Raw genomic sequence first — 16,107 nt, 5'->3', positions numbered from 1 at the left:
CAGAAGACATTTTGTTTCCACAGCAGCACAGGTGATGAGGAATTTTACTCAGATGTACCTGCTGAGCTTGGTCCAGGATCCTGCAGATCATAATCCTCTTCTCTAAGGACTTGTACATGTGCACCCCCAAGACCCCTAAGAGAGCGCCAGGGTTCTTACTCCCCAACCCACTTTCTCATTGAGGAAACTTCAGCCCAAGGAGATTAAATCACTAATCCAATGCCCCAAACTCAGAAATGGTAAAGCTTGGATAGACACCCAGGCAATCTGAGCCTTGACCACCTCTCTAGAAAAGTGATAAGTGACACAGACACAATACTTCATGTCACATATCCTTTTTATATTTCACTAATCCCAAAGGCTCATCTTCCCTACCACTCTTCCAAATTGATGAACACTAGGTACGAATACTTGAATAGTCAAATATTTCCCACTATATTTTGCCAGGTGCCAGAAGTTTAGATAAAAAGGTTACTGCAAGTATTTTTTTTTAATTCATGAAACAGGTATAAGGAAAAGCCTGGAAATGTTTTGAAAATGCAGCTGAATACTTTAATCTTCTTATAAGTCAACCAAGACACCACATAAGATTAATCCATATTCAGGGATAAAAGAGTACTTTCTATTGCCCACATCTGAAAAAATATTGCTACACCATCTTGAATTCATCTAGTAAAATAGCATTTTAACTATAACAGAGGGGGGTTGAGCAATGAAAGTAGCTAAAAATCATAGTAATAACACCGAACGATACAGCCATTGCATATTGTCCATCATGTGTCTATTACTGAGCTTGGTAACACACCATCTTATTTAATCTTTTTTTAAACTTTTATCTTTCCTTTTTAATTTTTTTTTAGTTGTAAGTGGACACAATACCTTTAATCAATTTATTATTTTATGTGGTGTTGAGGATCGAACCCAGTGCCTCATAGATGCTAGGCAAGCATTCTACCACTGAGCCACAACTCCAGTCCCTGTCTTGCTTAATCTTAACAAATCTGCAAGGTGTGCATAATCAGCCCCATTTTATAGATGGAGAAATGTGTCTACCCTTTTTCCATTAGGTAGCACTGCCCTGTCACCCTCCCCGCCCCCATACCGCAAGAAGCCTACTTAATAGTCCAAGAGGAATAAAAACCCAGGAAATAAGAACTTGACATACGATTGGCTCACAAATAATGCAGAACTTATTTGGCAAGCCTCTAGCTATTATTGGGTGTGCCAGCTAATAAGCTATTGTGTTTTGGCACCAAATCCAGCAAGTCTTTGTAAGGTGGGGCTGGGGCCAGGGTTGTATGAACCACATTTCTGCTTGGCCAGCTGTTTCTGGCTAGGATCTGCCCCAGAGTCTGACCAATGTGGGGGCGGGGGGGTTTGCATGGATGGAGGAAGGCACTCCCTGTTGGCTCCTTATCCCCAGTGCTTTGCTCTAGCAAACTCAGAGAATGAAACCAGGTGGTAGTTATCATGACATGCACAGAATCAGACCCATTGCATCCTTCTCAAAGACCCAGCACTCTCATCTCAAAAGTGTGGTTTTTCAGCCTCAAAGGACCCTCTTCTGAGGGTCAGATACCTCAGCACTTACTGGCCACCAGGCTCTCCTTAGAAGTCTGTGCCCCAGAACCACAGCCATCTTTTCTTGGCATCCAAATGTTCTTAATAACCTCTTCCCTTCATCTTTCCTGCAGGCGCTGTTCCCTGAAGTTGCTGCTTCACAACATCTAGAGTCCCCTAGTGCCCCTGCAGTCCTCAACACCTGCTTAACAATTCCTAACGTTGAACTCTCTGTGCTCAAATAACCGGTGGCTGTCTGCCCCTGACTGGGCCCTGCCTGACATAACTTCCCAGTGGCCTTTCTCAGGGTACTCCAGCTTGACCAGATGCTCCTTGCTGAGCCATAGAGGGGACACTACAGCCTGCATAACTCGGGAAATATACTTTAGGAGCCACCTATTAGCATTTCAGATTTCAGGATCCTGACTGCAAGGAATGGAACCCAAGAAACATTCTTAGAAAGTTCCCCCAATCACCAACCCCTGGGGGGGCTCCGATGGGTGGAATGTGAGAACACAGGGCACAGACTTCCTGGTCTCATGCTCTGGGCTCTGGGGCTCATTCTTTCACCTGTACCATGGGAGCAGCCATGGCAATGGAAGTGCTGCCCACAGGGTGGAGTTGAGTCATAATGGATTGTGAGCTAAGAGGGTGTGACTCTTCCCCTAGTGCAGGGAGGCTACTTGCACAGTCATTTTCTGGACGATGATGGAGGTGACTTGGTGGGAAGGTGCACTGTTCCATCACCTGCTTTCTGAAGACAGCAGCACCTGGCTGGAGGCCAAGGTCCCAGCAACCAAGTCCAGGAAGAGAAACAGCAGCTGTCGCAGCAGGGAAGGTGCCAGTCATCTGTCTCCAGCCCCTGCCTCCATGTGATCCTTTAGTGGCTGGCAGCGGCCACGCCTCAGTGGGCCTCATTTCTAAACTTGTCTTGTCATGTTCTTCTTGCTGGAGTCACAGGATGTCTAATACCGCAGAAGTAATTAAAAATAAACCAGGAGACAATGAACCATTTCCACTCTCTCCTCAGCTGCCGGAGCTCTTCCCACGTGACTGAGAATGCCTTCTCCCTGTCACACTGTTGACTGACCACGAGAAATGAATGTTCTCCATGTTTTCCCTAAGACGGCTTTAGGATTTATCACTTTTGAAAAAAAACATCAAGTATCAGCAAGGACTCACCCCAAACTCGTAGATCAGAATGTGCTTCCCAGTCAGGGAGAAGGAAACAGGGAGTGGAAGGGAAGGAAAACAAGAACAGAGGAAAGCACCCACTCACCCAAGCCTGGAAATAAAATAGCCGCTAGAAACAGCAGCGCTCCAGGAGACAGGAAGTAAGAATCTATGACCTAGGCCACCACCCAGCCTGAAGTCAGAGAAAGGAAGATGGTTAGAACTAAAATTATAGGGCCCAGTCTTAATCTCCCTGGCTGATTCTCTACACAAAGGCCAGAAAGAACTTCTGAAATTCACATCTCTCCCCCATTCAAGAGCCTCCCCTGGATCACAATCCCAGCTCTTTACTGTGCCCACCAAAGCCCAGAGGAGATAGCCCCTGCCTGTCCTCCTAATCTCCCAGGCTCCAGCCTTTACACCCAACTTCTCCTCATCTCCCTTCCAGAACACTGTCTGCACTGGGGTCCCTTCATTCATTCATGTGCCCCTTCCCAGCACTCCCTGATTCACACCCACATCTGTCTTGTTCAGATTTATCACAGCAGGGTGTACTGGCACATGCCTGTAATCCTAGCGTCTCGGGAGGCTGAGGCAGGAGGTTTGTGAGTTCAAAGCCAGCCTCATCAAGACAGCAAGAGACTGTCTTCAAATTTAAAAAAAAATTTTAAATGTACATAGAATGTAGATTAGTGGTGAATTGCCCCTGGAGCCTGGGTTCAATATCCAGTACCCAAAATAATAGATAAATAGGTAGATAGATAGATAGATAGATAAATGATTTATTGTAATTTCTAGTTAACTGGCCTTGTCACTTGTCAAGTACTAGTATTCTGTTATTTCTTTTTGGTCTCTTTGGAGGTGTTTTATTAACCACACACTCCTGGGCTCTGTTACAATAGCCTGAAACACAATGAGACCCCAATAAATCCCTGTTGCATGACTTGACTACCTGCATGATGATCCCCTTCCTTCTATTTCCTCAGCCAACAGCCCCTGACATCCTTTATCCTCTATATTCATGTGGTTCTACGTGATGAACAATAGACACAGTCAGTAGGGGAGTATGGGAGGGGCATTTTGAGATACACACACATACACACACACACATACAAGCACACATGATCTTAACTCCTTCTCAAGTTGCCTGTGATCTTGGGATAGTCCCTTGTCCTCTCAATCTGCTCAAAGGAAAGCAAAAAAAAAAAAAAAATGCTTTGTGAAAGTGTCTGAAAGTCAGAGAACAATGTAGTTGGGGTCAGGGGCAGAGGACCCTTCCAAATTGCTTAAGATTGTTTAAGGATTGGGTTCTTAAAAGGATAAGCCCCAATCCAGCTCAGAAACTCTGCTTTCTAGGATGGCAGAGTTGGAAAGACGAGGAAAGGGGATTCCTAGGCTTTGCAAAACCACCTCAAAGGCTCTGAGGCAGAGATAACCTTTCAGCACCATGAAGGCCACTGGGCCAGAGCTGCCTTGGCCTTGAGGCTTTATCTTTCCAATTATGTTAAGGGAGAAGCCTGCCTGGGCAAACCCCCAGGAGAGCCCATCTCGGAGATATACAGGACATCAACTCAAAGCTCTACCATTCCCAATGGGGTTTTCAAAAGTGCTCCAAAGCCACAACCCCCAAACCATGCTATGACCCAGGGCTTCCCTTTATTTCCAAACCAAGAGCTGCTTTTGTCCCCTCGTTGCAGGCCCCACCAGGTGACCAAGAATCCTGCAAGAACCCTGAGCCCTGGCATGCTCTAGAAGGACCCCTCGGCTACCATCATCTTCAGAAAACTGATAATAAAACACAGCACACATAGCTGAAGCAACTTCCACCTTTGAAGTTCCTGTCCTTTCAGAAGAGGGAAATCACACCATGTCTAGTCCTAAGGCCGTGTAATTTGCTCTCCTCTTGCTCTGTGCCTGCAGCATTGATGGGGTCCTAGATCACAGAATCCTAGACTCTGATCATCCTGTACTTGGGAGCAAGAAGGCCAAGGAAATGTACCTATTGCGGCAATGAATACCACACAGACACTCTGACCTATGATTATTTTATTTCACTTCACTCTCAAGATGTGCACATCCTGCTTTAAGACACAGGCTCAGCATTTGGCTGTGGAGACCTATTTGCCCCGTTCCACCCAATGCACAGGGTGGAACTCTGAATCAGATATGAAGACTCCTGGGGCCTCAGTTCCCTCCTCTGGTAAAAAGAAAAGAGAGAGAAAAAGAAATTGAGGGAGAATAATAATTCCCATCTCATGTGGTTTCTATGAGAATTAAATAATACACATATAGCATTTAAAATAGTACCTGACTCTCAGCATCCAAAATTCGTTGTTATTAGTCTATTTTATAAATTTAGGATATAAAAAAATAAGCTTAAGCCACGTGTGGTGGCACACGCCTGTAATTCCAATGGCTTGGGAAACTGAGGCAGAAGGATGGCAAGTTCAAAGCCAGCCTCAGCAACTTAGTGAGGCCCTAAGCAACTCAGTGAGACTCTGTCTGTAAATAAAATATTAAAAAGGGCTGAGGATATGGCTCAGTGGTTAAGTGCCCCTGGGTTCAATCCCTGGCACCAATAATAATATTAATAATAAGCTTAAAATATTATCTTATTGAACAAGTTCAGGAGAATGGAAAGGATGTAAACAGAACATTCTAAATTGCCTCGCTTGCTCTTCATAGAACCATATGAAGGTTGGATTGTGTGGTGACCTCTAGGAGGTACAAATGGGTCATTATCCACACTGCACATCAGACAGTGTATCCCCATTTTACCTACAGTAGAAACGAGTTAATATGCCATCTGTTAAATTGAGAGTTACAGGTCAAATCTTACCCCCTGAAGGGTAATTCAAACCAAAATGAAGTTTATTAATCCATGGGTAAGTTGATCCTGCCCTCAGAGTAATAGGAATTATACAGATTTCGATTTATTTGTGTTCGGGGAGTGTTATAGACTGAATGTCTGCATCCTCCCCATATCCATGTGCTGAAATCCTAGCCTGCAATGTGACAATATTAGAAGTTTGGGCCTCTGGGAGGCGATTAGGATAAGATGATGTCATAAAGATGGAGTCTTCATAAATGGAATCAGTGCCCTTTACAGAGCCACAAGAGAGCCTTCCCCTTCTGTTTTCCACCACGTGAGGATGCACGAAGTCAACAGTGTGCACACCAGAAGTGGACCCTTAACAAAACTCAGCAATGCTGATGCCCTGATCTCAAGCTTCCAGCGTCCAGAACCATGAGCAAAAATTTCTGTTGGTAACAAACCACTCAGTCAGAGGTATTTTTGTCATAGCAGCCCAAATTAAGATTGGGAATCTCTCATTTCCTGGGTCTTTGCAAAGAAGCTGACTGACTCTCTCCAGGGTATTCCCTCTGTTCGCTCAGTGACTGATGCCTATGACATTCTGCCATACACCTAGGCCACTATCAAGTTCAAAGGGCAATCAAGTTTAACATGTATCAGACCCTGGGTTCCAGCTCAAGGCCTGGTAGCCTGCAGCCCTCTCCTCTCCTAAACCCATCACCCAGCCCTGAGGGGTCTGAAGGAGACCAGAGGGGAAGGGAAGACTCAGTACAGAAAAGTAGCAAAAGTCACTAAGCACTTGGGGGAGAGCAGCCCCAGCATAAACAGAACTATTTGCCATGGAGCATCCACCCCTTCACCACTTACTCTGTGGCTAGTGCAATTCAATCACATAGAAGAGATGGAAAGAGAAACAGAAATTGTCACTGCTCTCTTCCATTAAATTCAGCTGATGCATAAAATACTGCAGGTGATTCAATGACCTTCAGCCACACACGGGTTGGTCTAAACTTCTTCAACAATCCCTTTAGAACAGGAGTTGGCAATATCCTTAAAGGGTTGATAGTAAATATTTCAGGCTTAGCAGGCTAGGCAGACTCAGTCATATCCCTGCTATTAGCCACAAGACAATACAGAAACAAATGGATGAGTGCAACCTTGCTAAAATAACATTATTTACAGACACCAAAATTTGATTTTCACTTAATTTCCTTGTGTCATGAAATATTATTATTCTTTATTTTTTCCATTTAAAAATGTACAAATCCTTCACATGGGTGGCAAAAACAAGTAAGGGTCATATTTGGCCCAAAGGCCATAGTTTGCCAATACCTTTTTGTTGTTGTTGTTGTTTTGGTACCAGACATTGAATCCAGAGTGCTTAACCACTGAGCCACATCTCCAGCTCTTTTTATTTTTTAATTTTGGATCAGGGTCTCGATAAGTTGCTTAGGGCCTCTCTAAGTTGCTGAGGCTGGCTTTGAACTTGTAATCCTCCTGCCTTAGCCTCCAAAGCCACTGGGATTACAGGTGTATGCCACCATGATAGGCCCCAAATCACTTCTTCACATCATGTAACTGATCACTTTCTTACCTATCTATCCAGCACATGTCTCTTACGCACATTAGAGGGGAGGAAATAAGTAATAAGTAATTCCATGACTTTCTTCTTTCTAAATTAGAAGAATAACTGCATGGTGGCAGTACAGTCATTTTCCTTATTTAAATATATGCAGCTTTCATTCTTGAGCAGATCCTGGAATAAGCGCCTTTCACATGGAGGAGTTCATATTTTATTCCGAATGTGTAAGAGCTACTGTTAAGCTACTAACCAATGGATATTAAGCAAAAGTAAATGGCATCCCATAAATGAATAAAGAGCTCCTCACTTCTGTTCTCAGAAATGAAATGCTGGCAAGGGACACATTGCACAATCATGAGGCCACCTTCATAGACCTGTAGTTAAGTCACCCATCATGCATTTCCTCTTCCAGATCACTCTAAAATGTTTTATTAAGCATTTGCCTTCAGCAAGGCCCTGGTTAGGAGCTTTTAAAAATGACACTCATAAGTGCTCCTCCGGCCTGATTCCCCGACTTCCATCTATTTTTCCTTTCCTGGAGCCCAGCTGCCTTACTATAAGGAACCCAGGCCACTGTACTAAGGGCTGGACACAGCATTGTCCTGAAGAATTAGAGGCCACATGGAGGAAAGGCCAGTCCAAGGAGAGCGAGGCAGCCTGGCCAAGCTCCCATCTAACACAGCTTTGCTATCAACCTCCCCTGATGCCTCATGGACCAGAACCACCACCCAGTTAACCCAGAGAATCACAAGCAATAATACATTATTATTATTATTTAAAGCCAGTGAATTGGGGATATTTTATAGCATTGCTAAGTTTTTTTCTTTCCTTGCTTCTTATACTAGTTTTTTTTTTTTTTTTTATGGCTATTTAACAAATTACCAAACAGGTAGTACTTCAAAACAATGCACATTCGTTATTGCACTGTTTCTGTGGGTCATGAATCCGGGCACAGCTTAGCTGAGCCCTCTGCTTGCATTCTTAGGAGGCTGCAATCTAGGTGTTGATAGGGGTGTCTTTTCATCTGGAGGACCAACTGGCAAAGACTCCATCTCCAAGCTCACTCAGATTGTTGGAGGAATTCATTTCCTTGTGGCTAGAAGACTAAGGGCCCAGCTGTCTTTCTGGCAGTTGGCTGGAGGCCACCCTCAGATTCTGGGACTACCTTTAGCTCCTTGCCACATGGGCTTCTCCAAACAACTGTGACTTCATCACCAGCAAAGAAAGTGTGTCTGTCCTCAGGGAGACTCCAGCCCCTCTTTCAAGGGTATGAGATTAAAAATCACACTGGACACATACCCTACGGGGCAGGAGTCATGAATCTTCCCAAGGCTTTCTACACCACTCCTTGGCAGGGCTGGGATGTTTTGCAAGGTGCTGGGCTTGTTTAGAAAGAGGGAACCTTTCACAGATAGAAGAAGAAGAAGAAGAAGAAGAAGAAGAAGAAGAAGAAGAAGAAGAAGAAGAGAAGAAGAAGAAGAGGAGGAGGAGGAGGAGGAGGAGGAGGAGGGGGAAGATGATCATCAGAGTCAGTCCCAGAAGCACTGATAGTGTTGGATACAAAATTATACCTCCCTTAAGACAATTCCTAGGGAGTCTGCAGTTGAGGCTTGGGGCAAGAATATGGCAGGTTCTGGCAGGAGGAGAAGAGGGAAGACTCAGGGCCAATGTAAGAGAAGGGAGCAAATCTTTGGTGCCTAGAAACACATGCCCTGCTTGCAAAATAGTAAGTACCTGTTAATCAAGAGCAGTGTTCAGGGACTTCACACCTATGGGCAGGGAAAGCACGTGAGTGACATAGGCTGAGAGGAAATGATGGGGAGACATGAGGATCAGGACCACAAAGAGTGTGCATTGGCTGTCAAGGGGAACAGCTGTTTCTCAGCTCCAGTTCCTGGTTGCTTTAGGGAATGTAAACCTCAAAGTGCCAGCTGTACCCCATTATGAGAGAAACTAAGACATTACATTTTTATATAGTATCTTCAGGTTTGTAAATGTCGACCAGCAATTGACAGTATTCTAAACAGAGTGTGGGCCAAGAAACACACACCAGTGCCCTGGGTTCGACCATGGGAACAGGTCTTTGCAATGGTTAACAGAGCGAAGCAAGAATGGCAAACCCCATGCAAGAACAAAACCAGATTCCTTGGGCTGTTTCTTCTGGCAGTGGTTCTCCAAGTGTGGTTCCCCCATCAGCAGCATCGAAGTCTCCCAGAGACTTATTAGGAACCCAGATTCTCAGCCCCACCCAGGCTGGCTGAGTCAGAAGCTTGTGGGTGGGACCCAGGAAGCTATATGGGAACAAGCCCTCCAGGTGATACCAAGGCTCATTCAAGTTTCAGAACCACTGTCTGATGGGAATCAGATTCCATCCTTAGAAGCTCTTTTTTTCCTCCCCTGAACCCATTTCCTGTTTTTACTTTACAATCTTGAGATTGCCAACTACAGCATGACAGACACGACCCCCTACTAAACTGCTAACATTCAACGTAATGGAGAAAGATGACTGCCTGGGCAATCCCCATCATCTCACTTTATCACAGTGCTAAATCATATTGGGTTTTTATGCAAATTTATTGCCTATGCCCTCATGGGGAAGTTCATAGAGAAGAGAATGGAAGTGTATATGAATGTCATGGAACTCTCCAGGATGGGGCAGAAGGGAAGGAAACATGCTATCCATTTATAATAATAGTAAAAAAAGAACCTCTTGCTACAGAAAGAAACCTATTTCTGCTTCATAATATTTTATAAGCAGTGAAACGGCTTCATTTCTAGGACCCTTGCTCCACTTAATCCAAGAACAAACCTGGCCTAAAGTCAATATTGTTCATCCGGAAAGACTTGCTGAAATTTGTGTTTCATCTAAAGATTTAGAACTCTGCAACCCCCAGTCTATGCCTCTCTACAAGTAAGGACAGAATGTTTAAAGACTAACATTTGTGGGAGACTGCTGTCCATCCAGTATTATCAAATGGGAGAGATTCATGGAATAGGTATGTGAATTGTGTGTGATGTAACACATTTGTTGTTAAATGAATTGCTTATTAAAAGGTCTCTTCACTTCTTGTTTCCTCCCCCCCCCCCATATAGTCCTAAATGATGCAAAAGACCTTCACTGTGCTGTGAGATGTCATGTTACCTGTGAACATTCTATTTTGGCTGCACAATGTCCACAGCCCTCTTTTTGCTTTCTAGTATCAGGGTCTCTCACCTAGTCTCCTCAGTCACTAGGCCACCCCACAAAGCTGCATATTAGAATCTGCCACAAACCTGGAACTGTGTTATGTGGTGCAGGAATGCAAGTGTACCCAGCATCATTCTCCTTTCACATCACAAATGCTTATCAGGAATTAATTCTCACCTCTGACTGTCCCTGGGGATCATCATTCAAGATGCTGCCAGCGTTTAAAATCATCTTGTCCAAGAATGAACCTCCACCTTATCCAAGGTCTGTGTCCTAAACTTAGTGCTCATGGAGGGCCACATTTAATCCTGGTTGTCCTTTGGGCAGATGCCAGGTCAACATCCCGAAGACGTTTCAGTAAACCCAACCTAGCCACATTCCCTCCAGCTTCAGAGACAGTGGCCATTTCCAAAGTTAAACACCAGGAGAAGGAGCTGGCATCTATTTGGGGACCATTTTGTACAAAATATATATAGTTTTAATCACTGGACTTGCTTATAGTATTGGATACAAACTTATGCCTTTGTGTTCTGTGTTATCAGAAACATGTGTATCAAGAATGACTAAGGGAATAAGGAGCCACATCTCCCATCTCATGTTCCCACAAGGGTATGTGTTCCCTGGATACAGCTGGGATACAGCTATCATTTGTCTTCTGTTTCTTTTTGGACAAGTGTGTATGGTTAGTTCAATTCTCAGAAAATAAATATGCAAAATAGACAAAGCAGAATATGCTTGACCTGGACTGAAATAGTCAGGAGAATGGTAATATCTCATGGAACAGAAAAATGCACTAGTGATACCCCAGAATGACATCCCATGCTGCCTGGTCTCTTCCCTCTGCTAAAATTCCACCATTTAAGTGAAACAGTGATGACCAATTGCCAACTGACTGACCTGTGCCTACTGGTGGAACTCATTAAAACACGGATTACAGCATCTCATCTCCAGAGATAATAGTTCCACAAGTGTGGGGTAAGAGCCAGACCTTCATAATGGTAGACATCTCCCCAGGCAGCTCAGTCTAGCTGAAAGCTTATGGAACCTCTGAATTAGGGCACTCAGAAATATAAATATCATCTGGGGGCACCATGGCATGTTACCCCAGATAAATAAATATGGCCACTTGGTAACCAAAGAAAGATTAGAACAGAGAGCAGAAGAGTTTTGTAAAGAGGCAGAGGCGGCCTTGAGAGATGGAGAGAAGGTTCCATCTAGGTGGTACTGGGGGTGGAGGAAGGAACCATAGAAACACGATTCATAAAGGAGACATTTTCAGGACCATCAGGCTGATGTCACCATTCTTTAGGTTCAGGGTCAAGCAAGCAGTTCCGCTTGCTTGAGAAGGGCTGCCCGATATGAACAAAGCATTCTTCACAGTGAATCTTTTCATTGAACATGTTAAACATAATTTTACGGGTTTCTTCTCTCTTCCCAAACAGTTTCATTTTGAAAACAAGGAAAGCTATAGTATTCTGCTTTGGTCAACCAAAAAACGCAGGGCTGAGAAACCAGAGGTCATTATGAGATTAAGCCTACATGGGACACTCATCTGAAGACAATCATAAGGTGATGATAAAGACTCCATCATGGAGATGGCGCTGGCATCCACTTACCTTCCGGTCCGGCCAGTTGTATTTTGCAAAGATGGTATCATAGGTGTCCACTGCCCCATCAGTTATGAGCATGATGGCCTGACTGCAAATACTTCCTTGTCCCGTGTGGTTGAACTGCGAACAGAAATAAGCTCAAAATAAAATACACATCAGAGTTGTGGGTACCTTCAGGACTTCAGGGGCACAAGGAGGGTTTGGGAAACCTCTCAGTGCAAGAGCTCGTTGTGCACCACCCAGAAGGACCTACAGGATAAACTTTTTGGTATGGACCACCATGGTTGCTCTGACAGATTGGAACTAAAGGCAGACCCTGGAAAGATTTCTGAAAAATTATAGCCCGGATAAATTCTCATATCTTCAAGCATGGAACACTTTTCAGAAAATAAGCCCAAAGGAGTTGGCACAAGGAGATCTAAGGGCATATTCCGTGGACAGCAGGATGTCTGCAGAGAGGCAACATATCTTCCAAAATCTAAAGGAGGCTCTTTAGAGTTGGTCTGATGGGTAGACAACGTGCCATAAAATAACATCAAGGACAAATAGAGAATAGATTCAGGAATAGGACAATTTACATGAGAAGCTTTAGCACTCCTTATTTAAGGGGTTGTTAATGATATATGTTATTCACATGTAACATTTTGTATGAGTTCACTCATTGGTATGTATGGGAAGCTGAAATTCTAAGATTGTGCAATGGTGTGCAAGACCCTAAAACTCACCTTTCCCTAGTGTTTTAAAAGTTCCTCATCTTTTTGAAGATGATCCAGAGTGACCAAACATAGCTGGCTGAGTAATGTGTCCCTCCCTTGAATCCAAGGTGAAAAATTCCTTTAATGAATGCTTTTAGTGGTGCAATTCAAAGTAATACCATGTCCTTTAAAACCCTACAATTACATGATAACGCTGAGGCCTAGGGAACACAGAGGAAATCCTAAACCTTCAGGAGTAAAACGCCCTCCTTTATAACCTGAAAATTTTATTTATTTGTTCTAAAAGGATTTGCTAAGTGCCCACATAGGGCTGGGGATAAAACACACACAAACACCTCTTCTCTCCTGCAGCTTCATATTCTCTTTGGAGAGTCATACAAAAAACAAGATTAATAAATAAACCATGTTGTATGTTTGATAATGATGACACTAAGGAGGTAAAAGGGGGGAAAGCAGAGGGAGATAGGAAAGGGGAAGGGAAAAATTTTTAAAAAAGTAGTCAGGGAAGAGCTAGGGTTGTGGCTCAGTGGTGGAGCACTTGCCTAGCATGTGTGAGGTACTGGATTAAATTCTCAGCATCACAGCATCACATAGTAAATGAATTAATAAAATAAAGGTCCATCAACCATATATATATATAAACAATTTTTTAAAATAAGTAGTCAGGGAAGACTTCACTGAGAAGGTGACATTTGAATAATTCCTAAAGGAAGTGCCTACATGGGAGAAGTGGGAAGGAAAGAGGTCAAACTCTAAGCACAGAGGTATCAAGTGGGAGTATGACCAGTGTCTCAAGAGAACAAATTATAAGAGTGAGCATGACCTTCAGTCTTGCTCTGGCTTCCAGTTTCAAGATGCCATCTTTTGTTCTCACACTTCTGCCATGATGCCATCATCTTTCATTAGACTTTCAACAAAGACCAATCCAATGAGGCCCCTAGATCTTAGACTTTGGGTCTCCCTAACTGTAAGGTAAATAAAACTCTTTTCTATATAAAGTTACCCTGCCTCGGGTATTTTGTTATAATAACAAAAAAGAGACTAATGTGGTGTACATGGTAGGGCTCCACAAATGTTAGTTTCCTTCTCCTGCCTCTTCCTTTCTCCATCCTTCCCAGAGTTCCAGAGTCATGTATCAGTACTATGACTACGACCTTGTCAGTGACTACTCCTTAAATTCTATGTATTAGGCACTTGCTTCACGTTAGTCCTGGCCATAATAGCCACTGCTATGACTTATACCAAACATATGCCCTGAATTATCAGCACACAAGGCTTATGATGCCACCATGTTAGTAGATAAAAATACCTGGAAACCAAAGCCATCACATGACAGAGTTGGCCAATGATTTCCATTCTACTTTCTTTATCACCATGTCTTACTATTCCACAAAGCTCTTCCCTGGAAGATAGAAGTTGCAAATAACTGCCCTGCTTATTCCAGGAAGTTCCTGAGAGATGTATCAACTCTTCGACAGAAAGCAGCAAAGGAAATTTATACCCTGAGACTCCTTGAATCCCTATACTCAAAATCTTCCCGTGTGTGTCCACCAATCCTCCACAATAATATTGCAGGGCTTTTGTTTTGTTTCATTTTTTGGGCACCAGGGATTGAACTCAGGGGCACTTGACCACTGAGTCACATTCCCAGCCCTATTTTGTAGTTTATTTAGTGACAGGGTCTCACTGAGTTGCTTAGCGCCTCGCCATTGCTGAGGCTGGCTTTGAACTCCAATCCTCCTGCCTCAGCCTCCCAAGCAGCTGGGATTACAGGCATGCACCACTGTGCCTGGCAACAATACAGTTCTTACTGGAACCTCATCAAGACTCTGCCCTTCTCTCCTCACTGCAAAATCCACCTTCAACAAGATGTCCAAGTGTCAATAAATATCCCACCTTCCTTCCCATGAAGACTCTCATGGTAATGTATTTTATTTCTTAATGCAGTAAGAAAAAGCCACCTTGTAACCTGGCCTTGGGAACAGGTTGTTCTGCAAAATGTTTGGAGAGGCTTCACATCACACAGCCTTCGCAGCAGGGAATAAGCCCCACAGCAAGTCACTGAAGATAAGTGATGTATGCTCCAGGTTATAGACGCTCAGGAGGAATGAAAATCAGGATGCCCTTCAGCTGTTGTTCATACAACTCATTTGAAAACATTCTGGAAAAACTTTCCCAAACAAAGGGAAAGAAAGAGAGAGAAATGAAGGTACCTGAATAATGCAGAATAGAAGAAAGGGGCTGCCAGGAGCTATTTACTTTAAAACATTACTGTCCTCTCTGGCTGGTCCCTGGTATTTTCTGCTGCAATCTGTAGCTGGAGAATTTTGAAGAATGCAATTAAATTCAAATGCTTTGATGAGTAATATCTCTTCTCTTCATATTTGTCTAGAACTTTTTTTTATTGAATAGCGAGAGTGATGAAAGTGTTTTCCATAATAATAACAATGACAAGGGCCTGATGATGAACTACAATTAGCTCAGTGATTCATCAGTTAGCAGCGAAAATTTCAATGCATCCTGACATTTAGAGCATTTGGTTGTGATTAACAGTCTTTGAAATGTCACTGAATTTTATTTAATTGGCTAAGAAAAATTTTTTAAAAGGTAATCACTGCAAAGATCACATTCATCGCCAAAAAAGATAATTGCAGTTGTCACATGACAAGGTAGATGCTAACTGCTGTTAGCAAACTGGCTCTGTGTTCTTACAGCATCTAATGAATGCAGAGGAGATCAATAGCTGGAAGGGGCTTAGAAGTTTATTTGAATGCTCCTTTCAAAGCCACTGGTATCAACAACTGCAAGCCTTTAAGTCTTGTGAGCAAATACCAAAACTGAAATGTAGGTAATTGTAAGACAGAATTAACTCCATTTAATTATCGTAACCTCTGAACCATTCTAAACCCCAGCCACAGTCACAATAGCAATTCTGTGCGTGTGAGTGTGTGTGTGTGTGTGTGTGTGTGCACGCACGCACGCACGCACACATTTTACGAAAGAGCTTTCTTTCTTTCTTTTTAATTTCATACTGGCTTGCAGAGGCAGACATAATACACAGGAAGAGAGTTATATCACTTAAAGGTCACACTGATGAAGTGGAAAATAGATAAAGTGTCATTTTCATGGGAGATTAACCATCCCCATGTTTGTTGAAGAATTTGACTATTAAAAGCCCAGTGGCAAGAGATGGGATGGAAATGTTTCTCTCTCTGGGATCAATGTGCGCTCAGAAGAACATGGTGCCAGCTGGCACCTATATCAAGAGGGACCTTTTATAACCTTTACTGATGCCTCATTTTCTTGCTGTTTAGAATTTACGCCTCAGTCCATCTGGGTTTCTGATTTGGCAGACTCCACACAGGTTTTTACACATGAAGGCAGAGCAGATAGGTATGTGGAGGGTTTCCCTGTTCAAAAACACTTCTTCCCACACAAGGATTCAAGGGGAAAAAAAAATCCAC

General features: G+C 43.3%; 1 protein-coding gene across 1 annotated transcript in view; it reads right to left on the bottom strand.

The window, feature by feature from the left end:
* Cacna2d3 (calcium voltage-gated channel auxiliary subunit alpha2delta 3) overlaps positions 1 to 16,107 on the bottom strand; it is an 872,527-nt gene that overhangs the window by 401,537 nt on the left and 454,883 nt on the right. Inside the window, exon 11 of the mRNA XM_027947835.2 lies at positions 11,934 to 12,047. Coding sequence (XP_027803636.1) covers positions 11,934 to 12,047 — 114 coding nt within the window. The remainder of the gene's footprint in view (positions 1 to 11,933; positions 12,048 to 16,107) is intronic.

Source organism: Marmota flaviventris, chromosome 1 (assembly GCF_047511675.1).
Source record: "Marmota flaviventris isolate mMarFla1 chromosome 1, mMarFla1.hap1, whole genome shotgun sequence".
In the NCBI taxonomy this organism is placed as follows: domain Eukaryota; kingdom Metazoa; phylum Chordata; class Mammalia; order Rodentia; family Sciuridae; genus Marmota; species Marmota flaviventris.
This window is presented reverse-complemented; position numbering and strand designations above follow the sequence as displayed.